We start from the raw sequence: 27,854 nt of genomic DNA, 5'->3' as shown, positions 1-27,854 counted from the left end.
GTGGAGTTTTCTGCAATGTGGTTGGAGACAAGATTATACCTGGGGGAGGTAGAAAGGGGAGGGTAAGTGAAGTGCATGATTCGAATTGCATACTGTTATGTATGGCAATACCGCTGGCCATTATTCACAGTTATGTAATTGTTAAGTTATCGTTTGTTAACCAATCACGTTAAACCACGCGGTTGAGATTGGAGATCCAACATAGCGTCTGTGTCATGAATATGTAACTCATACATACTTTATTGGCACGTCCTCATGATCACATTCAAATAAATAGTTACCCTATGGTACAACCAATTGTATAGCCTTGAACCTTATCCTTATACCATCTGTGTTTAATTCAGAAACTTTGCTCCAGATTGAGGGTGGAGTGAATAAACAGAGAATTTGCCAAGGGGGGGGGGGTGCTTCGGTAAATTTTTGCTGAGTTTGTGCTGCTGGCCTCTCAGAGCCCCTACCCCATTTAAGTCTTTTCTTTGGCCAATTAGTGACCCCATCCTAGTCAATTTTGGGAAAACATAACTTTTCGTGATCATAATGATAACAACTTTTTAACCAAGAATCTTCTCATTTTTAAATCTCTTACCATAATTTTCTTGCACCCAAATATGTGCCACCCCATCCTAGTAACTCTGTTGAAGATGTGACGTTATTAAAGTCAGTCCAGTTGCAAACAAGTGACCCCATCAGGAGGCACATCCCCATTAACCTATTACCATGAAGTACCCCCCTCTCCCTGGGAGAATTTGTTGGAGGATTGGGCCATTAACTAGGTTCCTATGTGCAAAGCTTTCCATATTATGATAGAATCAACAGTGCATGAAGTGTACTTTTATTTCATCTGTGTTTCCATCATGAGCTTATTTTAAATTGGCTTGTTTAAGCTAAAAGCTAGTCTCGTGAGATTCTCATCCTAGATCAAATACACTTCCTCTTTTTTGATCAAGCAAAGCCTCAAATTTGTACAATGAAAATTCTAGAATACTGCGCTCAAGTGAAACGTGCATACAGATAATTCTATTTCAGTTAAGAATGATTTGAATTTTTAAACATCAGCTAATAGATTTTAGTGTTCGATTCCTCTTTCAACTTGAATTCTACAAGTTCTTAAGGGTGTGGAGATCAGTGAAGCTTATACAAATTTTTCAAAGGTTATGGACCACTTTTAAAAATGGACAATACAAATTGATAAAAGATTGCTCTCAGACAGAACACTACATGGAAACTTATCGAGGATTTGTTAGCACCAAGAGAAAAAAGGCTGAGTGTTGTGCTCTTGCAATCACATAACAACATGCAATGAAACTTCCATGTTTCTCTCCTGACTAAGGTTGATGGGAAAGTTCAGTCATTGTTCTTTGTACTACCTTATCTTGTCTAGCTTTTAATCAAGAGGATTCCATCTCTGTTACAAATTGTTTCTTCAGAAGTTTCTATAGGTAATTTTTATTCACTTGAGTTCAGTTCGAGTATGGCTAATCATCAAAACTTGGTTCATAGAGATCATTCAATACTCCTTTGGAGAACTTAAGCACACAGCAATTGAAGGCAAGTTTGTTCTTACAGTTCTTTTCCACTGGTATGGTTGTCTTCACAAACCACTTGCCCTGTGTGGAGTTATAACATTCAACTGAATATTCTGGATTTTTCTTAGTTTGGTCAAAGCCACCCAGCACATACAATGTTCCACCAAGACAAACCATGCTACCATGAATGCGATAAACATTCAAGTTTGCAATTAAATGCCACTCGTTTGAGGAAACATTGTACACCTCACATGTTTTCAATACTGTGCTTTCTTCATCTGCTCCTCCAGCAACAAAGATCTTTTCCTGAGTGGCCACACCAAAAGCCCCACCCCTAGCCTGCTGCATGTCTGCAATTTCCTCCCATTTGATCTCCACAGTGTCAAATCTGTGAGCTTTTGCAACATATTGGGATGTATGTGTGGACTTCCCACCTAAAAAATACAAATGTTTACCAGATCCAATGACACAAGACTCTTTCCTAGAGCATGGATTAGAGGTGTGAATTGTCTGCCATAAATGTGACTCTACATGGTATTTTTTGATGACTTTATCCTTATCTTCAGAAATCAGAAACGATCCAAACAGAAACGGTTGCCCAACAGAATACAGGTCTCCCTTAACAATAGCCAAGTAGTCAAAAGATGGCATTTTGAGGTCCAATGATGACCAACCATTAAACACAGGATCATACCGCTGTACTGAATTGCAACTATGAAACATATACAACTGATCGCGGAATGTAATCATTTGAGTTCCATGGTCTCTCTCCAACAAAAGTTCAGGTAAAATTTTCCATTCATCTTTAGCAGGGACATAACAGCAGGCATATTTTCCTCCGGCAGCCACTATGGCACGTGTTTCAAGTCCTTTTCTTGGTGACTGAGGAAAATCAACATCAGTTGAAAACGTAGTCAGTTTTATGGCATCTGAAACCAGCCTAAAACAATCAGCGCTGTCACGAACGAGTTCGTTTGTCACGACATTCAACAAATAGTCACGCGATACGAAAACCAGTCGAACGTGACGAAGCAGCTCTTCAAATCCTGCTTTCCGCTCGCTCTTGTTATGTTCAACCCACCTTTCCGCAATCTGAAAAACATCAGCTTCCGTTTTAACAACAATCTCATCGCTTGAAATCCATCTCTCCACCTCTTTGGCTTCCAAACTAAGGAATTCATCCATGACTGCCACAGATGCAAAGTTCTCGTGAATGAAACTCTTGCTTTCGCTTACAAGCTCTTCACAGTCGTATTTCTCGGCGAAGTAAAAGGTCGAAATACAGTTGGATTTACACATTTGGTGTTGTAGATATCGACCAGAGATTGTTTTCAAATTTGGGACAATGAGATAATTCGTTGCAGCGACCAACTCTTCAGCATTTTCTTGAGTTACTTCCACAGTTCCAGTGTAGATGAATTCCAATACATCTTCCATGACAGATCCCGAAATCTCCTCAAACCGAACGACCCCTTCCCGATTTTCTCTCATGTCGCTCTGAAGAAGCTTGCAAAAGAACGGACTCGCTGCGGAAAGGACATTCCTGTGAGCCTTTAACTCTTGGTCATCTTTCGTAATCAAAGTTATGTCGCATAATTGGCCTTGTTTTCTTTGTATGTTGAGCCGTTTCATCATTTCCAGACAGAAAGGATTCTGTTCAGTGACAGCGATGGGGGGAAGGTTTTCCATTGTCAAAGTATTAGCCTTGTTTTGAATTCCGGGATTTGCAAGCGGAGAACGCTATGATAAGTAATATTGAATTACGAATGTGTAAGAGAATTTTGCAGTACCCAGGCAACCGCGGCCAGCTTAGGAGAGAGAGGCTGTAACACGGGACAGATGCGGAGATGGGTTAGGTCTGTCAAAGTTAAGATCGTAAGAGAAATTCTAAATGCAAATATTTCTGCAATGAGGCTGGAGACAAGATTTCACTTGGGGGAGGTAGACGAAGAGGGTCGGACAGGTGGATGATACGAATTAAATACAAACTTTACTGGCTCGTCGACACGGCCACGAGGATTTTCAGAGTCATTGTTTCATTACAAAATTAAAAAAAAAAAAAAAAAACGAAAACAAAAACAAACAAACAAACAAACAAAAAACAACGCAGATGCAGACACAGAATTCCCAGAGTTCCTTCCATATATTTAGGAGATAATTTTTTAAGTAAAATACAAAACCATAGTGCTTAAGAAATAAGGTGATGACATTGAACAAAAAAGTTAATATCAGCTGTGAGAGCAAACCTTTTTTCCCTAAAGATTGATTTAAAGCAGCTTCAGAATATAGTTTGGTGAGTTATTTTCATCACCAGATGAAATTTGGCTTTATTAATCCATACTGGTTATTCGTAAGTACTATCAAAAGGATGATTCAGTCATCTAGTAATTTACAGATAATTGCCTAACAACAAGCTTAGGCCGGGATCGATGAGATTAATTGGCCTTTTTTACTGTCTACCGACTTACCACAGTATTGCCTGGGACTCTACTCGGCGATTTACATAGCAACGCTGACTATTTTCAGCGACCATCTATTACTAACGAACTGAAAAGAACAACTTTATCGGAGCCAGAACATTACGGCAAAACTAGACGAATAGGTTTATTGAACCAAACTTACGATAATTCAAATGAATAAAGGCTGATAGTTTCGAAAGAAACTGTTTGGGGCTGCGTCGGTGGGAGTAACGAAATAATTTGGATATATCAACAAAGTTGAAATGGTAAATTGGCCACCGTAATGATTACAAAAGCTGACGTTTCGAGCGTTAGCCCTTCGTCGGAGCGAATGAGATTTTATTTCTTAAAGACAATAATCGAGAAAAATTCAAACCTCTTCAAATTTTTATTCTACATCTGTATCATGTTAAAGATTTCACATAATCATTGTGACAAGCAAATTTGTGTACTCATTCGCCTTACAGTTCTGATATTTTGGGAAAAAGACCTGATAATTTTGTGAAAGAATAAGTATATTTAGTAAATAAAGCCCTTCGGGCGGCTGGTATGTCGGCTGATAATGTCCGCGGTTGAGAGATGGTCCGAAAAATGAATATTTGGCCCAGAAGCGAAGCGTCGAGGGCAAATATAAAAATTTGAGGACAATTTCTCAGCCAAGGACATTATCAGCCGACATACCAGTAAGCCAGAACGGGGTTTATTTATTTTATAACCCTCCCATTCATTCACATCGCAATTAAACTGCGTGTAAACACAGTAAATAAAGCCAGTGGTGATCTGATGGCGAATGCACGTGATTGACGCAAGCAAGCAAAAAAAACAAAAACGAGTTTGGTTTCATGTAAATAGGAGAACGGAAAAGTTGAAACTCTTGCGTTGACTGTGTTTCTTTTTCACGGAAAAAATCGGAGGACAAATATCGACGCGGACGGGGGTTATTGCGTGATAACTGTCCTGTGATTTTGCACCACGTGACGTAAAGTAACCAATAAAATTGCGCCAAAATTAATGGGTAGGTTATAATTAATATCCATAACGACGAGAAAATATAACTTGCAAAGAAGTTTCATCCAAAGTTTATGGACGCTCTTGAGTCGTATTAAAATTAGTATGTTTTAATTTTCATACTGAAATTGTTGTCTTTTTGCTGGTTTATATAATTTTTTTTCTCCAATATGAACTTTTCTTTAATACACGAAACCTGTAAGTTAGGTCACATTCGAGAAAAGGTATCATTTCTTGTTCTTTGAGCCAGGCATTGGGCTTTGAAATAATATCGTAATCAACGAATTTGCATCTTATTAATCATGAGTAGAATAAAACAAATTTTGTGCAGTCACACGATGTAACACAGGGATACAGCAAAAATATGAACAGAATATTATTGATTTGATCTTCAAATTCACTTCATGGATACAATGAAACAAAATGTAGTCACTGAAAACACTTTGCATTTAATCTCTTTGATCAATTTGACTTAGCAATTCAATGTGAAGAACTTGGAGCATAATTGTTACTAATCTTATTCAAATTACAAGAGAATGCTATAATTTATATCGCGTTACGTTACTTGGCAAGTCGCACTTAAATTCAGATAAGAGAACTTAGAGCCTAATAGTGAAATACCTTGGCTTTTGTGGCCGAAATAAAATCTTATTGTATACTCCAATAATCCACATGATTTCACTTCTCAAATCTCAGTCAGGCTTTGAGTTAGATTTTTTTATTTCGTTTCGGAAAAAAACACTGCAAATTTATTTCACTGCACAATTAGCAACGAGAACTCAGTTCAAAATCTTAGAAACTTTTTTTTCAATCTTAAATCCTGTTACACTTGGAAAATGACTGCTTAAAAGATCTTTTATTTTGATAAAGCACTATGATGGCAATGCAAGTCGTACGTTTAAAATCTGACTGGGCACAAATATAGATATAGAAAGGAAAAATTCCGGTGAAATTCTTTTGTGATTAGAGGCGGTACATGTACGTAGCTTGCCATAGTGCTTATTCGTTCCGAACACAGCATTTCGCGAAAAAATTTAAATCTCAAAAATGTGCTTAGGAAACATTAAGTTGATTCAAAACTTCATTTGAATGGAACGAAACGAAATTTTTAGTCCTTTTAGCTGTGAACACGAAAGGAAAATAGGCGTATCATATTTTTTTTGGATGAGATGCTGTTTAAAAAACTTTTGGCGGAATATTCTTCGAGAATCTTTGTTAAAATTTTTGCCGAGAAAGTTACTAGGGGAAACTCTGTGTAAATTGCACCAAATTTTCCCGCCAGAAGTCTCAGTATATATACGAAAAATATTTCTAGACACTTTTTTAATTAATTTGGTTGAAAATTACTCATTCAGTTAACTTATTTATAATAAAGAGAATTTGAAAGTGAAACTTCTGTGTGTATGGATTGATAAAGAAACAACAAGGAGATTACAAAAAACTGATCCTTTGAGTTGTTTATTAAAAGATAGTAAAAAATACATGAAAAATAACAAGAGGTGTAAATGAACATAGCAGTTACAACTGAGGATGGAAAAAAAAAATCCGGCGCATACGTATTTTTTAAGCACCGTATTTCTCTAAGTTTTTCGGCGGGAAATTCACCATATTTAAAACGATGGTCGGTTGCTGGGGAATTTTTCTCCAGGACGCTACTTTGACCACGTGATCACGCGTCGTTTTGGCAATGGCTTCTCCAGACTTAATAAGATGTAAATTATGTACATAAATTGCTGCAAGTATTTCCGCTCATTTCATGCCCATTGCCTTTGATAACACGTATGCATAAATTATAACACCTTAATTTTCTGAAAGCTGCAAGGGAGATGTGTTCCGGCTTTTTGTATTCGAAATGTAGGCTGGTATATCCCACTCACTAAAAAACTAAAAAAACCTTTAGGAGTAGTTTTACAGAGGACAGACAGTAATGAATCTCTAGCATAACTACCTCTGAAGTTTTGTCATGACAAAAATAAGGATCTGAGTTTAAAAATTTGTGTATATTGTCTCTTCTCGGTTCACACGAACACGAAAAAGCCTGTGGGACCCCTGTCTGAGATAGATTTTGCTTATTATTATGCAATGTATCCCACAAACCCTTGGCATCGTAAACTCAGAATGTAAGTTGATGCAATGGCGTCGAAATGCGGCGAAGAAAAAGAGGAAAGCAGGTATGTAGAACGAGTTTAAACCACCATTTTGAAAAACAGTTTTGACCGTCCGCCATTTTTAAATTCTCGACATAATCCTTCTCATACCAAAACTGTTTCTGTTTGTTCTAGAGTTGATAGACTGTGCTCGAAGAGCAGAAAGTGCAGTAAAACCTCTGGCAGGTGCGATTCGAAGAGAGCGGTTGTGAACCCATTTTGGAACCGTTCTCCGTTACAGGTGGGAAATGCGATCAAGAGGGAAGCTAGAGATGCTGCTGAAGCTATCACAAATAATTGTGATCGGAAGAAAATTCGCGTAGAGGAAAGGGAGGCTAGTGTTAATGCGAGAGAATCAGAACTAGTACAGAAGGAGAGAAAGATACATGAAGTAGAAGAGCGAGCTAACGCAGCAAGACTTGAATCAGGTTGAATTTGACTTTGTGTTCTAAATTTAGATACAGCAGTGCAAACATCCTTAAACGTACATTTTGTGAGGAGTCTAAAGATATTGTAAGGTGTGCCCAAGAGATAAAATTAGATGAAAAACTTATAGCTATCTTTAAGCCAATCAGATGTGAAACATGTGAAATGAGATTCTCAGATGTGGTCCTCCTTGAGTCTCATCAAAAGGTTGCACACTCATCAAGAGAACAACTGGCTAGGCCATCTAGTAAGATTAATCCTCAAATGATGAACGTTAAGGAACTGAAAGAAGAACTATATGTAAGAGGAGCATCGTTAACTGGGGATAAAGCTCATCTTGTTAGAAGATTGGAAGTGATTCTTGCAGCAGAAGTTAGTTAGACATTCATCATTCCATTAATGCCCCTTTTATTACAAAAAAAAAAATGAGGGGACTTCAAGGAGAAAATCACAAAGCCTAGTTCTAAATCATTCATATTATTGTTTTCGTTATTACAATGAATATTATGTCATTGATCCAAATTTTATAAAAGTAGTGTATGCATATATGTGATAATTCTAACATAGGAACTTAAAGTGAATTGATAAGTTCCAGGAAAAATTAAAGCTGGATCTGTCCATCTCAACACAACTGCTGTAATTAAGTATCAAATTTGGAAATATGTTTCATAAGATCATGATTTTGCAGTTATTGTCTTAATATGATATTCATGTATGTACTTTCTTGAAAGTGTCAAGAGTGACATGAGTCACGGGGCCCCAAATGTTACCTTTGTGAACAAAAAAAGTAATGTTATTGATTCAAGGCACTTAACAAAAAAGTCATTTCCTGGTGTTGCTGATAATAAGTGTATTAAACAAATAATCCAATACAAACTATTGAAAAGATACTGAACATTACCCACCCCTCAACACAATACAAAACCAACAACCAACAGTGTTTTCTAAAGCATCAAGAACAGCCTGATTTTGCTCTCGTGACAGTGCTACTTCATGCCACTTTAGTTATTTAAACCCTCTTAAGTCTCAATATCCACATGCAAATTCTCCTCACTGATATCCATACATTTCCTTAAAGGAGTAACTGAGTGAAATTGGTGAAATATCTAAGCATTTTCCCTAAGGGGATTATTTTAATTCCCTTAGCCTTTTCTCTTGATAATGTACTGACAATTTTGATAAGATGCTGACAATTTTATAGTATCTATCAGCATCATTAGGTGTTTTTTTCTTTCTTTTTGTTAAGAACATTTGAATAGATATTTGAACTTACAAGCCTAATGAATTAGTGATATAAACCAGTGATAAATACATGTTGTGATTCAATTTTGTCCTTGCTTTCAATTTTATCTTCCTTTCGTCCAAAACTCGTTACCATCCATTACCATACCACAAGACAAAGTAAAATTAAGATTGAACCAAAGAACCAAAACAATAATATTACTTCACAAACTTGTTTTGCAGAAGAAAATGCAGACCTATTCAATGTTCATAAGTTTTTGTATTTGATTATCAAAAGCAAAATCCTCCTCATTGTACCTTTGAATAAAAGCAGAAAGGGTCAAACGATTTGTTGACATATTGTAGCGTAGTGTAATGTGAGTATTCTTTGTAACAACTACAGAAGATCGCCCGGCATAGTGATATTTCCCGTCCGTCTGCTATCTGAATTTCCTCTTGTGTAAATAGTTTTGCTCAGAGAATCAAGAAGGACAAAATATTTTTCTGGCGGGGGCCTGCTTTTTAATCAAAATTTCCACTTTCTTCCCTTTCCCTGATAAATCAACTTCACAGCCATATCCTCGTGCAAGAGTCATGATGTGTCTGAATACCATCCAAGGGATAAAAAGAGTTGTTGGATTGGTGAGCCCCGTTGCCTTTGAGTGAGTTTGCTTGTGCTTCAAGCTTTCCCCTAATTCCCGCAAATATGAATCGACGAGGGGTCCAGAAAGTTCGAGTTTAATTCCACACACCTCCTCGTGAAGAGAGTCCATCTCCCCCATTCCATAGTTTGGCTTGTTTTTAGCCTTTCTCACGGACTTTATCCATAACTTTTCCACGGAAAACTTCATTTCTATCGTACTGGTGTTCCAAAATAGGTCTTCTCGCTCCGATCTATCGTTTTTAGCCCTTGAAGTTGAGGTTGAAGTTCATTTATTTGTTTAAGCAGGTTGATTAATTGGCAGCTGTAATAGCTGATGTGGACCTGCTGTCCTAACCCACCCATCCCACCCCAGGGGAGGACATCCATCACACAGTAATCTCGTGTGTGGGAAATTAACGTCTCCTGCCCCAACCCTGCAGGAGACGGGACCTCCATTTTATTCGTCCCTATCCGAGAAGACTAGAATATCTAACCATTTCTTGATGTTATAGAAAGGTAGCAAATTCTTCTCAATTATTTTAAGACCTTGAGTGTTGGTCCGGCCGGGGCTCGAACCCTCGACCTCCCGCACTACAGTCCAGCGCTCTATCCATTGAGCTAACCGGGAGGCGGTCTCCCTTCGGTCCGCCATATTTTTCACGTGTGTTTTTCAAGACAGGTATTGGGGGAAAACCGCTGTCAATAGATGAGCCCGCACAAACTGGAGAAAACTCCTTGGTTACCGACCATCGTGTTACTTGCAGAATCAAGAAAAAGAATTGGCGCATGCGTAGTATAAGCACCCGTTTTTTCTAAGTTTTTTGGCGGGGAAATTGAAAATTTTTAAACAGCCCTTAATAAGCATTTTTTGACCAACAGAAAAGTCTAACAAAATTGCCAAATAATATTTCCTTATCTTTCGCCGTGTTCTTGAAATTGAGGGAAATATGCTACATCATGTTTGAATCTCTGAATAAATCTTGCCTTTGATTCACTCTTGAAGCATCAGAGTTACTCAACAGTCATTCTGCAAGAAAATAAAAATATGATCCGTAACAAATGTTACGGATTTATGATCCGTAACAAATGTTACGGATCATAAACCTTGCTTTTCGACACGATTTGAGTGTGGAACACTCGAAAAATAAATGGAGGAAAAATAAACGGATTTATGATCCGTAACAAATGTTACGGATCATAAACCTTGCTTTTCGACACGATTTGAGTGTGGAACACTCGAAAAATAAATGGAGGTTTAACTTATGTGGTTATGTTAGACGACTATGAATAAACATAATTCCTAAATATGTTGATTAAATATACAAAGGAACGTTAACTGGATTTAGCGATGACTTGAATACAATTGCTGCTAAAAATCGTAATGAATTTGATAATAGTTTCGCATGTTTCCGAAATTAATTTTTAAAACTGAATATAAGCTGTCTTCTCCTGGTAAGAAATGATCAAGCAATGTAATTTTGATTACACAGGTTAAAATTTATCCAGCGAGGCACAATAAGCAATTATTTTAAACACGAAGGCGCGCTATATAAGGAAGTCTTCCCTGGGAAGACCTAGGCTCATTTTTCACTCACCGTTGACGAGTGCGGGTCAAATTTAAATGCTGGTAGACGAACAAAAGGAACATGAGGTAATGTGCGAACCATCTACTTCGATCTCAAATTTACCACCACAAACAAAGACAGTTTCCATTGGAGAAAGGAAATACAAATCTCAAAAATTCTTGTATTGTAATGAAGGCATAAAACAATTTTGAGGAATGCGCCCGCTGTTCACTGCTTTGGAGTAGCTATAGCTCAAGCTGACTTGACTCTAAGAGTTCTACATCACACGACTGTTGATTGACAAATGGTCCAGTGGGACCTAAGGCTCCTTCGTGTAGTTTTAAAGCGCGCCTTCGTGTTCAAGTGTCTGCAAGCTATTCCTCTGAGTTGATTGTAAAGGAATTCAAATAAAATGATTGCATGCAATAAACTTCTCTATAGTACAATAATATTTCCTATCAATTGATAAAAATATAGTCATCTCTTTAGCGACGAAAAAATGTCCTTAGTCATATTTTTGAAGTAGAAAAACATTTCAAGGAAAAGTAATAACACGCAAGCTTCAGTTTCCGACAAACATAGTTATAAATGCAAGCCCTAATCAATGTCATTTGAATAACAATAATAAGATATTTCCTCGAGCAAAGTGTTTGATAGATAAAAGGCTGAATTGAACTATTCATGTGACAACATTAATTTTCAAAATTATTCTCTTCTAGTAAATAACTGAGCATTTCAACGATTTGAGCAGTCCTTGCTGAAAAATCAATCGTTGAAGTAATCCTTTGACAAATTATTTCCTCGTAAACATCTTTGAATTAATTCCGGCTTGAACTTATTTGTATTAAAACTAGATTTCTTCAATGTCATGCGCTTACCATGTAGGCAACGATCGAGATGTTATTTCAAATTTCAAAGACGTCTGGATTCAGTTTACAGTGTCTGGGCTTTGACGGAAAAGTTGTGCTATCAAAACAAATTGAACGTCTTTAAAGGTTTGTTTTCAACCTTTATTCCCCTATAGGTGCATCCAAACAGTTTCTTACTGAGGCTCAGACATTTTTCAATCGAACTTTGTATAAGCCTTGAAAGAGCAAATTTTGCAAATGCAATATTGTAAAGCAGTAGGAATGACTGCCAGAATTACTGCAAATCTGTTTGCTGACATAGCATCAGGAGATTGTTCAAGATGAAGTAGTTCTACTATCTTGTGAATTAAATGAAGTCTACTTTCCTTCTAAATATATAAAAAAAACTTCTAACTGTAACATATCAATGTACGCTGATGATCGTCAGGTCTACTTTAGACTGGAACATCTATAGCAAAGGTAGAAGGTCAACTTCAGTCTGCTGGAAATCAAATTTAGTACAATTTGGTGCGAGCAGAATCTACTGCAAGTAAATGGCAAGAAATACCAAGCTATGTTGCTGAATGTTGGAGGAAAAGAAAAAGGCACCTCTACTGATATCTTATGTGGAAATGAAGTCGTTGGTCACTCTGATAAATTGAAGCTCTTGGGGTGTGACAATTGCGATCAACTAAAGTTCTCAGAAAACATCAGTCAACTATGTCAAAAGGCGAGTCGACAAGTCGGTGTATTAATGCGGATGAGGAAATTAGTGCCTGAACGAGCTAAATTAGTAATCTATACGTCTTCACAATTACCATACTTAACATATTGTCAGAACATCTGGCACTTTGCCAGGGCATCCGACAAAAGAAAACTTGAACGTACGCAGGAGAAAGCCCTGCGGACTGTCTTCCTCGACAAAACATCCACGTATGAGCAGCTATTGGTTAAGGCAAACCTACCATGTCTAAACAACAGAAGACTACAGGATATACGAATATTATTAATGTCCAAAGTGAAACAGGATGGCACCTAGCTACTCCTAATATTTTATTCACATTTTACTATATGGTTAAAGCATCTTTACGACAAATTTTTTATTAGTATTTTTTCTAGCATATATTTTCTGCATTTTTAGAATTGTACTTAAGTGTTTATCCTTTCTTTTTTTAAGTCTACTTCTTAATATTGTTTCCCCAGTTAGCGTGATTATGACGCTAGATGTATTTGACACTCAAATAAAGATACTTACTTACTTAAACCTGACAAAAAATTAACGGATATAAGATCTTCAACTTTGTTTTGACTCCATGAGTTAGATTATTAATCAATTTTTTAAGCTTAATAAATTTTGTTTTAGCCCACAGAGTGACATCGTTTTTAACTATTATGCCCCAGCTTACTATCTAATCGAGTAAAACAGTTGCCATTTTGAAAACAATTATCAAGGCAACCAAGAGCCATAATTGGCTCTTGAACTGAATAAATTCAGCGATCCCTATTCCTTTTCCTTCCTCACCGACTTCAGTACTGTTAAATACAGATCAGCATATTCTAAAGACAACCTTCTGCAAAGTTTTGATAATCTTCACATCCTGAATTCGAGTTACGTTAACTATTTGGAGGCTATGCTGTTAGTAATCGTTGGGGGAACGGGGGGGGGGGGGAGGGGGCAGATTATAACCTTCTTCTGATTTCAGCGAGACTTCGAAAACGATATTTGACGATTAAGTCTCTTAGCTGGGACAAAACATTCTCTTACCAGGCTAACCAATGAAGTACACCTTGGGAAATTTTTACATTTTGGTTGGAAAACATTATATAAAAAACGATAAGAGAAGGGATTACTGAGCCTTAGATCTTAAAATGAAGGAGTATATACAGGCTTAACCGTTGCTATGGTGACCTGAATAGTAAAATGGATTATCATCGACTAAACATTTTTACTACCAATATTTGATGGTCAATAAAAACAAATTGGTTTTACTAGTTCATCAAAGCGAAATCGACTGTAAGCTACCGAAAACCACCTCTGTCAGATAGGTTCAAGACAGCAAAGACAAAAAAAAGCCTTGTGTTTCTGTCGATGGTATGCACTTATTTTTTAATTTGGCGAGTTTTGAATTGCAGGCATTCGTTAAATCCAGGTTAAAGTTTCTTACAACCACAGATATTTAATTTGTTATGAAAAAGAATATAACCAACCTGGTGAGAAGATATTCTGTTTTTCTTTTTTTGTCCGAGTTTCTTGACTTTGAAATGTTCCATCGCATGCTTGACGCTGTCCTATGAAATAGAAATAAGAATTGTAAATACATCCATAGATAACTTGGGATATTTTTAATGAAACTTTTATATGCGCATCGAAAAAATAACTTAGGATCACCACACTATATATCGACAATTTTACTGTCCAAATGAAAAATCATTTCTATCACCACGTTGCTATTCTGTGACAAAAACGAAATTATCGAGCCCACTTTGACTATTGCCTCTTAACTTAAAATCGAATGATTATTTATCAATGACAAGCTAAAGCGTTGCTATGGTAATTTAGTGAGATAAGGGGATGTTTGTAACACTGTTGAAAAATGACTAGGTATTTCTTTGATAAACAGTTTTCTACCATCAACAGTAACACCACAGTCGTAACTCCTTCATGTTAAAAATGACTGGGTATTTCTTTTATAAACAGTTTTCTACCATCAACAGTAACACCACAGTCGTAACTCCTTCATGTTAAAAATGACTAGGTATTTCTTTGATAAACAGTTTTCTATCATCAACAGTAACGCCACATACAGTCGTAACTCCTTCATGAAAACGACAATGATTAACGTTGCTGCATGTCTCCTTAATCTGCCAGATCAAGAAAATATATATTTTTTTCTGTTGTTTAGTTTCCCTTGCTTTTGATGTTGATTTGTTTTGAGCCGCAAACATTAGAGCTTAGGTGTTTAAAGCTGTCCAAAGTTAAAAGGTGAGACAAATAATTCACCACAAAAAATATAACAAACCTTGTATAAGTTATCCTTTCTTTTTTCCTCCTTAAATTTCTTGATTTCCAGGCTCTTTCTTCACATGCTTGATGTTATCCTACGGGAAAATAAGAGAATTTTTATTAAGATAGATACATACGTATCTCTAGCTGCATATAAGTAATCTTATTACAAATTAAACACGATGAACCTGATAAACAAATGGATTCTAGGATGACTTGACAAAACCCCTGATCACAATGTCAAGTGGAATCATTCTGACATACCAACCCTAAGAGAAAACTGATCATCACTATAAAATTCAAACATTTTGCAAACAAGAACTAAAGCCAGATTTTAATTTCAATTAAAGCCGTGAGAAGCGGATACTTTACAAGTTGTTGACATTTTCCATAGATCTACTGTTGATGTCGATTTCGTTGCTGTAGATCCGGTTTTCAAAATTGCTGAGGTTTTGATCTTTGAAAATGAAAGTCAAGTCTAAATCTAAGATAAGCAAGAACTTCTGCCATTAGTCGTCTCTGCAGTAAAGATGGGGACAGAGCTTGGAAAGCGTTCCATATAACCCCATACATTAATTATGCATTCATTTCATAAAGACTAAATATAAAGGTTTCTTTGCAACACTCTACGCATAATTAATGTGTGGGGTTATATGGAACTCTTGCCCAGAGCTTTTAGTGCTCAGAAAAAGGGCTCTGCGTCAAGAAGCTCTTATGATGATAGACAAGGACAAAAATAGGAGCAACTTCAGAATACCCGTCCACCTCATTTACATGTGTCGGGAGGCTTTGAAGAATGAGGCATAACACAATAGATGCTATTCTTATTTAATGACATGTAAATAAGTGGCCGGGTATTCTGAAGTTTTTAGCCAAAATATGTATTTGTAAGTAAGTTACTCACCTTGAGAAAGTTCAAAATGACAAAGTGACCGCCATCAATCCTTGACGTCGAGTTCCGACATCTAAACAACAACCTCAAAGAAACGCATGGCAGACTGACGACGCGAACAATATAATGATATCCAAGCTGATAGGGTTGAAATAACCTGTTTCCTGGCTTCAGAGTCGCTGGAGAAGACGTTGAAGTTTCTTGTGGTTCGAAAGCTCTTTCCACTTGCAAGAACTGAACGAAAATATGAATATTAATTTTGAAAATGATTTGTAATTCAAATGAATTTTCTGACTTTGAAAGTCGGACCAAAGATAATTAAAAAAGATTTTCGGTGACTTCCATTCAACTTTAACAAAACAGAATACGATGATGAGCTAGTAGAAATACTTACTAAAACTTTTAAGAACTGGTACAAATCAAACTTCTACTGGAAGCACCTTCAATCATTAATTGTCAGCTTTATAAAGCGGCTTGTTATCTCGATCTGTTTTTCGTTTTAATAATAATAATAATAATAATAATAATAATAATAATAATAATAATACCTTTATTTAGACACGATGATGTTCTCACGCTCTCACCGCTACGCCAATCCTGCTCCCCAAGTTTTTATTGCCATTTCCAGGGCTGCGCCCACATCGACGTTAAACATTGAGGACGAAGGAACAACTGTGGTCTGCAATATTCCAAGATAGGGTGTGAATGGGGTTAACCGACTAGCGACAAAGGGCGTAAAAAATTACTGACTACCGACGAAACGGGGAAAAATTACCGACTAGCGACAAATAAATTCTAACCGACAACCGACATGGTCAGACGTGATAGGGATGTTTGTATTCAGAAAGAATAGCATTTTGATGATTTCTTGCTCAGAAAATCCTTCTTCACCCGACGTAACCACATTAATTCCAAATTTAGCCGAATTATAGAATTTCTTGTCTTCAAATTTCTTTAAATCCACGGGATCCTTCTTTTCGGTCAGCAGCATGGGCTCATTTCTAGAACAGCGGCTCGTAATCGGGCTGACAAGATGCCCTGCTGTCTCATTTCAAGAACAGCGGATCACAATCGAGCCAACGAGACGCCCTGCTGTTGTCTTTTTATTGCTCGTTTTTTGTTCATGCGGTCGGGTCATGACTGGGATTGCTAAAGTCATCGTGAGTTTTTTTCGAAAAGGTGAAGAAGTCGCCATCGAACGTCATCGAAGCAGGGTCCCAGTAGACAAAGAAGCTCATAGAAGAGTATCTGAACTAACAAAACATCTTACGGAGTTTTTAGGACTAAAGGAGCAGGCACATCAATATGGAATTGGCGGATTTTCGTTAAAGTTATTTCGCCTGGCGAAATCGCCTGCGGGCAAATGCGAAAATTTTGCAATTGCGACGGATGGGCAATGGCAGCTTGAACTTCCAAATTTAATATCGGATGAAAGTAGCAGTGAGCTGAACGGTAAGTGTGAAACGCGTGCAGCGGAGTTTGATGAATCACTTTAGTTCTGTAGTTAAATATAAAGCTCAAATATTAAAGTGGTTAAACACTGGTTCCACCGTTTTTTGTTTGTTGTTTTGTGGAGCGGAATGTTTTTTTTTTTCTTTTTCACCGTCCATTTGAATGCGAAAACTGAGAAGAAAAATCTCTACAATGAAGTAGCGAGTAAATCAGTTTATAAGCTTCTTTCTGATTAATTGGTGAATGAACAACAGTGTAGCTTAACATATTAAAGACCCCGTTTATTTATACACGCCCTTAAATTTATTCGTTTCTGAAAACCAGACGTTCAAATAATATTCAATTCTCTCCTCGAGGGAAGCTACGCACGAGAGATTTCGCTCGATGTGCACGTTTTATACATCTTGACGAGCATTTGCTGATAAGAACTGTAAGTTTCTCAAAAGCCTACTAAAGAGAAAACTTAAAACACACGGTATTTAATATTTTAGTACACATTATCCAAGATGTCACAAACTGGACCGAAAAGCCAGTAGTGTTGCTGAAGGCGCCGGCTACATCTGATAAAAGCAAGCAGAAGTCAATGAACGACACTGAGAAGAAAGGTGACGAGTCAAAAGTGAGAAGGAAACGGAAATCACGAGAAGAAGCAAAAGAAGATGAAAATCTGGCAAAGAGGATCATGACCGAAGGAGGTGACATTCAGAGAAACGAAAGGCAACAAGGAGACCTTCAAAAGTTTCAGGATGGTAGGGCTGAATTAGCACTTGTAGTTCGTTTACCTGATTTTCAAAAGTCATAAATTTCGCTACTTTGGAAATTCTGCGGTATTCCTTGTTTATAAACACTGCCTTGTTTATACAACGAAAAACGCTCACTTGGTGCGTTCGCTATGTAAAGATAGTTTCTTTTAAATTCCGGCTAAAAACTGTATTATTATCACTTTGATGGGCATCGTGGCGCATTTTGCGTGCTAAAATAAAGAATTTGCCGGGCTAAAGTGTATTTTTAAAAATAAACCAAGACAACCAATGTTCGCGCCTTCTTCTTGCAACGTTGGTAAAAGAAACCGTGGAGCTATTTTTAAAGCCCAAATCATGGCTGAAAACACAGAAAACAACAAAAAATTTGTAAATTCTCAATCTTCACAGGTAGGGAAGAAGATCTTAAAAAGTTAGATGCTGATTCCATGGCCGATAGCGAAGTGCATGTAAATTTTGTGGATTCAAGAAAAACAAACTCTGTTTAACCAATTATGCCAAACTGTCAGTCTTGCAATTGCACAATTACTTTCAATACTTACAAATAAGTTAATCCATTTTTTCTTTCACGTCTTTTACTATTCTTCACAACACACATAGGGGAAGATTTTGTAATTTTTAGCCAGCTTTGGTTGATACCAAAGCTGGCTAGCTTTTAGCGTTGGTATTTTAATTGTGCGAAAATAAGAGCCCGACATTCAAGTTATAAACGCTCGCTGTCAAGTTTTTTTTTTTTTTCAGTTTTTTTTTCTCTCAATACCCTCCAAAGTGATAATGATTGACAGCTATGTAAAAGACACTGTGAGTAAGGTGAAAGAACGCTACTAGTTGAGCGAGACGTCTGCAACCAATGGTCCACAGGGAACTGTATCACAGAAGACGTAAGTACCTGTGTCTTTGCTTAAAAAGGGCATAGAAAGGCTATACAAGAACGTGATGGACATTAACCCCCAATTTGTAGATGATCTGCTGCTCGAAACGTTGCTCACAACAGTAGTGGAAAATTTGCACGCTGTTTCGCACCTTAAACACGAGACATTTACGGTACTTACACATGCCCAGGATTTTGGAACAATTTGCAAGGAATCTCTGAAGCGCACATCTAGATGGGCAGCAAAGAACCACACGCATGACAAATCATACTATCCGGTACCTCAATCCGCCATGCCCCTTTCTGCTATAGCTACGATGACACCTTTGCCAAGTGAGAACATAACACCAGGGATGGAAGGACAGATCAAAGAGTGGCTAGAGAGTTACAGACCAGTACGCCAACGGACGGTTAGGAGTGAGACCACAAAAAGATAAGGCTGGGGCCTTGCCGCCAGCTGTCTACGCCGTTCACCACACCGACGAGTCTGAAGAGAGGCTTCGATATCCTGAAGAAAACATTGTATCGTCAACAAATGCACAACGCGTTGTCAGCATACAATTTGTGGACGAATGGGATGTTACTGAGGTGTTTAAGGATCACAGAGAAGTACAAATCGATGAGTATGAGACAGATTCGGATGACGAGGAATCAGATTTTGAAGAACATCCAGAGGTTGTCAACAGAGCGTGTGTTACCCGATCCGGCAGGGCTGTTCGTGCATTTGTGCGTCTCGACATGTAAGAGGTACTAACAGTTAAAAAATCCATTTAACGGTGCAGATTGATACGTATGACAACCAAATTTTTGGCAAAAAAAAAAAAAGTGAAAAAAAAGAAACCTCGCAGAAAAGCCGCGAGAGCCGTTGAATAATAAGTGTAGGGAGTTTTTGTGGACGTCTCGGAAAAAAGACTTCCGTAGCTTACAAATTAAAATTAGGTATCCTAGGGGCTAGAGTGGGTGTTTCATTCTTTGTAGAATTTACCTCTCTTGATTTACTTCGATGCCCCGTAGTCGACAGGAAACAAATTCACATCTATAATAAAAGCTTTGGTGAATTTTATCGGTATACTTGATTTGCAAACAAAAGTGGGGTAGATGAGCACGTTGCTAAATTAAAAAAACAGCGTTAACGAGGTTTAAGTGAAAACAAATAATGAATTATTACAAGTATTACACTTCGTCTAGAGTTTAAAATCTTAAATCTGGGCAAATTGCATAATAAATGTGAATAATTAACGTGTATTTTTAATTATCAACTGAGATTTACCGACAACCGACAAAGGTCAAAAATCTTAACCGACAACCGACAAAGTAATGAAATTTTAACCGACAACCGACATTTTGACCCCCCCATTCAGACCCTCTTGTTTCGCTCACAGTTTTTCCTTATGGGTATCTAAAGAAACAATATGGTATAGATGAAATCGTAGCTAAATAGCTTAACATTAAGGCGTACCTCATCAGAGTGTAGAAAACACATCCTGACTGAAACTGAAATACCTTACCAAACTGACCCGATATATATGTCTTATTAACCAAGCGTGAGGTCAAGATGGCTGGATATTGGCCGAGTTCTTTTTTTGCATTTTTATGGACCGACACGAAGTCGAGGTGCATAAAAATGCAATAAAAGAACGAGGCTAATATCCTGTCATCTTAACCAAACAAGCTTGGTTAATAAAGGATTTTATTACATTGCAAAAAGATTTCGCTTTATTAAGAATCAAGAATGGCTTGTTTACTTCGAGAGCCAGGCCTAAAGCTAACTGTGTTTGTAGCACAACAAACTCACGAGAATTGTTTTTTTTCTTTGTCTTGACTGTCTTCTGTCGTTGTGCGTTTCCATCGCCGAAATTGTCCACGAGTTATGAACGTAGTCCTAATTCTATGTTTTTAATGCGCAGGATCAATGCGGGCACTCCAGAGCGGGCCCATCTTGCTCGCTCAAGTAGCCAATCAGAACACAAGATTCGCTTCATCTTGCCCACAAGCGTTGCGAGCGATGTAATAAACCAATGTAAATCACTCTTCTGAAAAACCGTATTCACCTCTTAAGTTAATATTTAATTTAATTTATTAGATTCGCCGACAGGCAGGGATACCGAAACAGCTTGCGCCAATTACTGCAGGCCCAGTAAACCCACCCATCCCACCCCAGGGGAGGACATCCACCACACAGTAATCTCGTGCGTGGGAAATTAACGTCTCCTACCCCTAACCCTGCAGGAGACGGAGCCTACGGTTTATTTGTCCTTATCCGAGAAGACTAGAATATCTATCCATTTCTTGATATCATAGAAAGGTAGCAAATTCTCCTCAGTTATTTTAAGACCCTGAGTGTTGGTCCGGCCGGGGCTTGAACCCTCGACCTCCCGCACAACAGTCCGACGCTCTACCAATTGAGCTAACCAGGAGGCGGTATATCAGAATCAGAAGGTATAACAGAATATTTAATCTTTTTTCAACGCATTCTTTAGGCGGTTGGAAATTCTACGACCGTGTTTTGTCGAAAATTTGCTTCCTTTCGAAACGTATGGAAGGGACAGCGGAAATTTGCAACTGAGTCTTTTGTTGTCACTTCTCTTGCGCAGCTCTCCCACCCCCTACACCTCTTGTTTCCCACTCCCCTTCCAAAGCAGTCAAGTTAGTAAATTTACGATATTTACATTTTCCATTCATCTTCCACACTTCTCTTTGATAAAATATGTCTCGCTTTTACCTTCTCCTCGATCCTTCTCCCGTACAGTTCCTTGGTTCAGCCTCTCTCAATATGCTGGCCAGGATGGCCTGGGTACCTATAAAATTTGCTACTTCAGCTTTTCTTCAACTTTCCTTTTCCCCGATCAACGCTCACAAATTAACTTCGGAAGTAAAGCTATTCTTTCCAGAATGGAAGATCTGCCATCAATCGCTGTCACTGAACAGAATATTTTTTGTGTTGAAATGATGAAACGGCTCAACCTACAACGAAAACAAGGTCAGCTATGCGATTTAACTTTGGTGACTAAAGATGACGAAGAACTGAAAGCTCATAGCAATGTTCTTTCCGCCGCAAGCCCGTTCTTTAACAAGCTTCTTCTGAGCGACATGAAGGAGAAGCGCGAAGGGATTGTTCGGTTTGAGGAGATTTCAGGCTTTGTTATGGAAGATGTATTGGAATTCATCTACACTGGAACTGTGGAAGTAACTCAGGAGAATGCCGGGAATATATATAATGACATAATATGTTACTATCACGGTCTGTTTATTGTGAGATTTTAAGCCACTATCCCGGTCGGTATGATAATTTCGTAAATTAAATAATAAATAATATTTTTTTTAATATATATAATAAAAAAAAAATTAAATAACTATATTCTTATTGTACGATTTTAAGCCGTTAGTTAACGGCTTAAAATCTACCATTATATAAACTACTTGTTGAACGAAATTAAGCCGTTAGTTAACGGCCTAAAATCGTACAATAAACATAACAGACTGAACGGAATTAAGCCGTTAATTAACGGCCTAAAATCGTACAATAAACATAACAGACTGAACGAAATTAAGCCGTTAGTTACCGGCCTAATATCGTACAATAAACATAACAGACTGAACGAAATTAAGCCGTTAGTTAACGGCCTAAAATCGTACAATAAACATAACAGACTGAACGAAATTAAGGCGTTAGTTAACGGCCTAAAATCGTACAATAAACATAACAGACGGAACGAAATTAAGCCGTTAGTTAACGGCCTAAAATCGTACAATAAACATAACAGACTGTAGAAAATTAAGCCGTTAGTTAACGGCCTAAAATCGTACAATAAACATAACAGACTGAACGAAATTAAGCCGTTAGTTAACGGCCTAAAATTGTACAATAAACATAACAGACTGAACGAAATAAAGCCGTTAGTTAACGGCCTAAAATCGTACAATAAACATAACAGACGGAACGAAATTAAGCCGTTAGTTAACGGCCTAAAATCGTACAATAAAGATAACAGACTGAACGAAATTAAGCCGTTAGTTAACGGCCTAAAATCGTACAATAAACATTACAGACTGAACGAAATTATTTAAGCCGTTAGTTAACGGCCTAAAATCGTACAATAAACATTACAGACTGAACGAAATTATTTAAGCCGTTAGTTAACGGCCTAAAATCGTACAATAAACATAACAGACTGAACGAAATTAAGCCGTTAGTTAACGGCCTAAAATCGTACAATAAAGATAACGGACTGAATGAAATTAAGCCGTTAGTTAACGGCCTAAAATCGTACAATAAAGATAACAGACTGAACGAAATTAAGCCGTTAGTTAACGGCCTAAAATCGTACAATAAACATAACAGACTGAACGAAATGAAGCCGTTAGTTAACGGCCTAAAATCGTAGAATAAATATGACAGATTGAATGAAATTAAGCTGTTAGGTAACGGCCTAAAATCGTACAATAAATATGACAGATTGAATGAAATGAAGCCGTCTTTGGTTGCGAAACTCGCGGATTTTACAATGTTTCACATATTATGATGAATCCTGGTAAGGGGCCGACCATTTAACTCTTTGGGGGGGGGGGGGGAATTTGAAAAACAATTTCCTGCAAGCGGTTGTTGGAAGAAAAAAAAATTGCATGCAGCCCAAATGTAACAGTAAAATGTAACAAATAAATACCGATAAAAAGATCCTGCCCAGCAGATTGCTAGAAAAAAAAATTGTTGATTACCACAAATCACCCACCCCCTCAAAAGTTACATGATCCGCCCCTAACTGTAGTTTAATCTACACGAAACTAAAAGCCGCTACTCTATGCTTAGTTAGGCGCTGGAATGTACCACCTTATGTCAATCAAGGCGGCATTTCAGGTTCTAGGATGTCGGGGTCATTTTCCAGCATTAGGTTTTAGGACTTGGGGTCGTATTCTAGTAATAACACCGACTGAAGGGCATCACGCCTTCACGGCATAAAATATCTATAGCGGCGTGTCCAATTTTTATTGAGGCTTGAAAAGTGACGGGGTATGCGAAAACTTTTGTGGGCATTCTATTTGGAAACACAGGGTATTTTCGTAACGACACGACAAGTCGTAAGTTCATGGGTAGAGACTGGTACTTCGCATCATGTATTTAATTTATTACAACTCGAATTCGAATTTCTTGTTCCGATTTCTTTTAGCGGTCGTCGGTTTTTCCTTTTTGACCCCTTTTAATGGTGAAAATGTAGCGCTTTTGTCAGGTTTGCATGGGTTTTCGGTTTTGCTGCTTTTTCCGTCAGTTTTCCGGTTTTGGAGGTTTTTTCCTCCGGTTTTGAGGTTTCCCAGAGGCCCCAGTGCCCCCCTCCTTACCCAACCTCATCAAATTTTCAACTAATGAGGGTCTTACTTGGTGTCTTTTTGACCTGAGAGCCAAAAAAACGCAGACACTGGCGAATATTGACTTAAGTTTATGAGATTAATGGAATGAAAAAAAGCCGTTAGACGACTATGAAATGTCATCACTCAATTAAAGAAAATAGCAAAGGGACAACGCGTCAATTCCGCTCCGCTTTGCATGTAATATTGCAAAAACGATTGCGTGTGTTTCATCGGGGTTTCCAAACACGGGAAAACCCCGATGAAACACGAAGCACACTACGATTTTTTGAAATTGCTTCTCAATCGTGCATCATTAGCCAAGATTTTGGCAGCGTAAGCGGAATTGTTGTTTTTCACTAATTATTGGCCTTTGTTGTCAAATATTTTAGCAGTGTCACAAGTCCCTGGGGAACGTCACCGGGTATGACATTTTAGCAAGCCCTAGGGTTTGATACTTCATCAAAGTACAGTGGAAAACCTTCTGTCCATTGTTTCATCGGGGATTCTAAACGCACAGATGTGGCCAAATTGGCGTATCGTGATTGGTTTGTAACTTGATGAATCATTAATGATTTGAGAAACTGCTGTCACACATTTCCGTAAATAAATATCCACGAAAATCGCCCTAATAAAGCTTCAGCGCGCGCTATTTTACACTTGAAATTGATTTCTGAAGTGGGTTTTCGGTGGTCCTGTCGATGGTTTTAGGTCATGTCTTCTTTTATTACTTACGTAACGTCGTTCAGTCTATTATTTTTATTGTACGATTTTAGGCCGTTAACTAACGGCTTAATCTCGTTGAGTCTGTAATGTTTATTGTACGATTTTAGGCCGTTAACTAACGGCTTAATTTCGTTCAGTCTGTTATCTTTATTGTACGATTTTAGGCCGTTAACTAACGGCTTAATTTCGTTCACTCTTTTATGTTTATTGTACGATTTGAGGCCGTTAACTAACGGCTTAATTTCGTTCAGTCTGTTATGTTTATTGTACGATTTTAGGCCGTTAACTAACGACTTAATTTCATTCAGTCTGTACGTTTATTGTACGATTTTAGGCCGTTAACTAACGGCTTAATTTCCTACAGTCTGTTATGTTTATTGTACGATTTTAGGCCGTTAACTAACGGCTTAATTTCGTTCAGTCTGTTATGTTTATTGTACGATTTTAGGCCGTTAACTAACGGCTTAATTTCATTCAGTCTGTTATGTTTATTGTACGATTTTAGGCCGTTAACTAACGGCTTAATTTCCTACAGTCTGTTATGTTTATTGTACGATTTTAGGCCGTTAACTAACGGCTTAATTTCGTTCAGTCTGTTATCTTTATTGTACGATTTTAGGCCGTTAACTAACGGCTTAATTTCGTTCACTCTTTTATGTTTATTGTACGATTTTAGGCCGTTAACTAACGGCTTAATTTCGTTCAGTCTGTTATGTTTATTGTACGATTTTAGGCCGTTAACTAACGGCTTAATTTCATTCAGTCTGTTATGTTTATTGTACGATTTTAGGCCGTTAACTAACGGCTTAATTTCCTACAGTCTGTTATGTTTATTGTACGATTTTAGGCCGTTAACTAACGCCTTAATTTCGTTCAGTCTGTTATGTTTATTGTACGATTTTAGGCCGTTAACTAACGGCTTAATTTTGTTCAGTCTGTTATGTTTATTGTACGATTTTAGGCCGTTAACTAACGGCTTAATTTCGTTCAGTCTGTTATATTTATTGTACGATTTTAGGCCGTTAACTAACGGCTTAATTTCCTTCAGTCTGTTTATTGGGAGATTTTAAGCCGTTAGTTAACGGCTTAAAATCGTACAATATACAGACTGAGTTAGTGGCCTAAAATCTCTCAATAAACAGACCGAGATAGTCGCTTAATAAGCCGTTATCTGATCGCCCGAGAATGCCAAGGAACTGATCGCCGCAGGAAATTATCTTATCATACCGAGCTTGAAAACTATTTCGGGCCGATTTCTAGAAGGAGACATGACGAAATCAAATTGTATTTCGACCTTCTATTTCGCTGAGAAATATCAATGTGACGAGCTTCTAACTGATAGCAGGAGTTTCATCAACGAAAACTTTGCTGTTGTAGCAGAAATGGATGAATTTTTTAGCTTGAAAGCGAAAGAGGTGGAGCAGTGGATATCAAGTGACGAGATTGTTGTTGAAGCAGAGCCAGATATTTTTAAAATCCTCCAAAAGTGGGTTGAACACAGCATGAACGAGCGAAAAGCAGCATTTGAGGAATTGTTTCGTCACGTTAGATTGGTTTTCTTATCGCGTGAATATTTGTTGAGTGTCGTGACAAATGAACTGGTGCGTGACAATGCAGTGTGTTTGGGGCTGATCTCTGATGCCATAAAGCTAACGACATTCTCAAATGAATTTGATCTACCCCAGTGCCCGAGAAAGGGTCTCGAGACACGTGCTATTGTTGCTTGTGGAGGTAAATATACTTTTAGTTACATTCCAGAGGAAGATAAGTGGAAACGTCTACCTGATGGGTTGTCAGAGAGGAATATTGACACCCAAGTGATAAGATTCCATGATCAGTTATATGTATTTCCTCTTTGCTGTCCAGCAGAGAGATATGATCCTGTTTACAACGGTTGGTCTACATTGGATTTTTCATCAAATTTTGCTACAGTTGTAGTCATAAAGGAGAAATTTATGCTTTTTTGATAAGCCCACATTTTGGAGAATCTACAATCAAAAGATATCATGTTGACATGTGCTCTTGGCAAACAGTTCTTACATCAGATAAGGGGTGTAGACATGAATCTTGTGTTGTCGCTGCCGGTCATCATCTGTATTTATTTGGTGGCAAGCTACCACAGTCTTCTGAATATGTCACAAAAGCTGAGAGATTTGACACCATGGTAAATGAATGGGAGAAAATTGCAGACATGCAGTATGAAAGGGGTGGTGCTTTTGGAGTGGCCTCTGAAGAAAAGATTTTTGTTGGAGGTGGGCACAAGTCAAACTCTGTGTGGAGATCATGTGAGCTGTACAATGTGTCAACAGATGAGTGGCAGAGTATCGGACACTTAAATATAGGCCGCAGATATGGTAGCATGATGTGTCTGAAGGGAAAAGTATACGTACTGGGTGGCTTAACTCTTTCAAGGAGAAATGAGTTGACAGTTGAATGCTATGACCCTATAGAGGATAAATGGATTGTAAAGACAAGCATACCCATGGAAAAATTCTGTAGAAGCAATACACATACATTTGCTGGCTGTGTACTGAAGTTCTCCAAAGGAGTACTGGACAAACTTGAGATTGTTGAAAATTGAAAACTGTTTGAAATGTACATGATTACCTTTGTTAAAAAAAAATTAGTAAAAAATACTACCTGAAATAGAGTTCCCTCCAAACTCTGGAGCAGATATAGACATTCAAAAACATTGTTCAAAAAACTTATACAATAAGTGCAGAACACAACAAACACATCTTAATGCTGAAAAAGTGCTCCTAATAGATGTAAGAAAATAGTCATTTATGTAAAGAAGACATTAAACATTTTCCCTCAACACAGCACAGAGAAAAGTTAATTGAGGGGGCTTGAGCCCTACCATTATAATTTCAGATTGATTATACTCTAACAACTGAGCTAAATAAAATTTGTTGGTGACTCAGTCCACTTACTAAGGTTATACTTAAAAAATGTCCTGTTGACT

General features: G+C 37.6%; 3 protein-coding genes, 1 long non-coding RNA gene and 2 pseudogenes across 5 annotated transcripts; 4 read left to right on the top strand and 2 right to left on the bottom strand.

Moving 5' to 3' along the window:
• Positions 1-816: 816 nt before the first annotated feature.
• LOC148719927 (kelch-like protein 40) lies at positions 817-3,356 on the bottom strand. The gene has a single exon (XM_088739409.1). The coding sequence runs from the start codon at positions 3,213-3,215 to the stop codon at positions 1,476-1,478; it is 1,740 nt and encodes a 579-aa protein (XP_088595535.1). The 5' UTR covers positions 3,216-3,356; the 3' UTR covers positions 817-1,475.
• Positions 3,357-7,033: 3,677 nt separating this feature from the next.
• Positions 7,034-8,897, top strand: LOC148719926 (uncharacterized). The gene is made up of 2 exons (XM_088739734.1): positions 7,034-7,164; positions 7,276-8,897. The coding sequence occupies exons 1-2, from the start codon at positions 7,127-7,129 to the stop codon at positions 7,571-7,573; spliced, it is 336 nt and encodes a 111-aa protein (XP_088595860.1). The 5' UTR covers positions 7,034-7,126; the 3' UTR covers positions 7,574-8,897.
• On the bottom strand, positions 7,982-15,951 carry LOC148719925 (uncharacterized). 2 transcript variants are annotated; one of them, XR_015993542.1, is made up of 4 exons: positions 15,752-15,951; positions 14,864-14,942; positions 14,052-14,132; positions 7,982-10,457 (listed from the first exon to the last, which is right to left on the bottom strand). It is a non-coding gene; the product is annotated as an uncharacterized LOC148719925 (long non-coding RNA). The 2 variants fall into 2 exon arrangements; XR_015993543.1 differs by lacking the exon at positions 15,752-15,951 and adding an exon at positions 15,220-15,509.
• Positions 15,952-16,403: 452 nt separating this feature from the next.
• LOC148719924 (uncharacterized) lies at positions 16,404-19,627 on the top strand. The gene is made up of 2 exons (XM_088739761.1): positions 16,404-17,191; positions 17,683-19,627. The coding sequence occupies exons 1-2, from the start codon at positions 16,729-16,731 to the stop codon at positions 17,991-17,993; spliced, it is 774 nt and encodes a 257-aa protein (XP_088595887.1). The 5' UTR covers positions 16,404-16,728; the 3' UTR covers positions 17,994-19,627.
• Positions 18,727-19,627, top strand: LOC148719923 (uncharacterized; annotated as a pseudogene).
• A 2,018-nt stretch (positions 19,628-21,645) lies between these two features.
• Positions 21,646-27,813, top strand: LOC148719922 (kelch-like protein 24; annotated as a pseudogene).
• The last annotated feature ends 41 nt before the right edge of the window (positions 27,814-27,854 follow it).

The sequence above is a fragment of the Stylophora pistillata genome, chromosome 11 (genome assembly GCF_964205215.1).
Source record: "Stylophora pistillata chromosome 11, jaStyPist1.2, whole genome shotgun sequence".
NCBI lineage: Eukaryota > Metazoa > Cnidaria > Anthozoa > Scleractinia > Pocilloporidae > Stylophora > Stylophora pistillata.
The sequence above is the reverse complement of the archived record's forward strand: the minus strand, read 5'-3'. Positions and strand labels throughout refer to the sequence as shown.

Coding starts and splice junctions, on each gene's coding strand:
- LOC148719927 (XM_088739409.1), bottom strand. CDS start 3,215: ATGGAAAACCTTCCCCCCATCGCTGTCACTGAACAGAATCCTTTCTGT.
- LOC148719926 (XM_088739734.1), top strand. CDS start 7,127: ATGGCGTCGAAATGCGGCGAAGAAAAAGAGGAAAGCAG. Junction 7,165..7,275: donor GAAGAAAAAGAGGAAAGCAG/GTATGTAGAACG, acceptor TGTTTGTTCTAG/AGTTGATAGACTGTGCTCGA.
- LOC148719924 (XM_088739761.1), top strand. CDS start 16,729: ATGGGCTCATTTCTAGAACAGCGGCTCGTAATCGGGCTGACAAGATGC. Junction 17,192..17,682: donor AAGTAGCAGTGAGCTGAACG/GTAAGTGTGAAA, acceptor TTAATATTTTAG/TACACATTATCCAAGATGTC.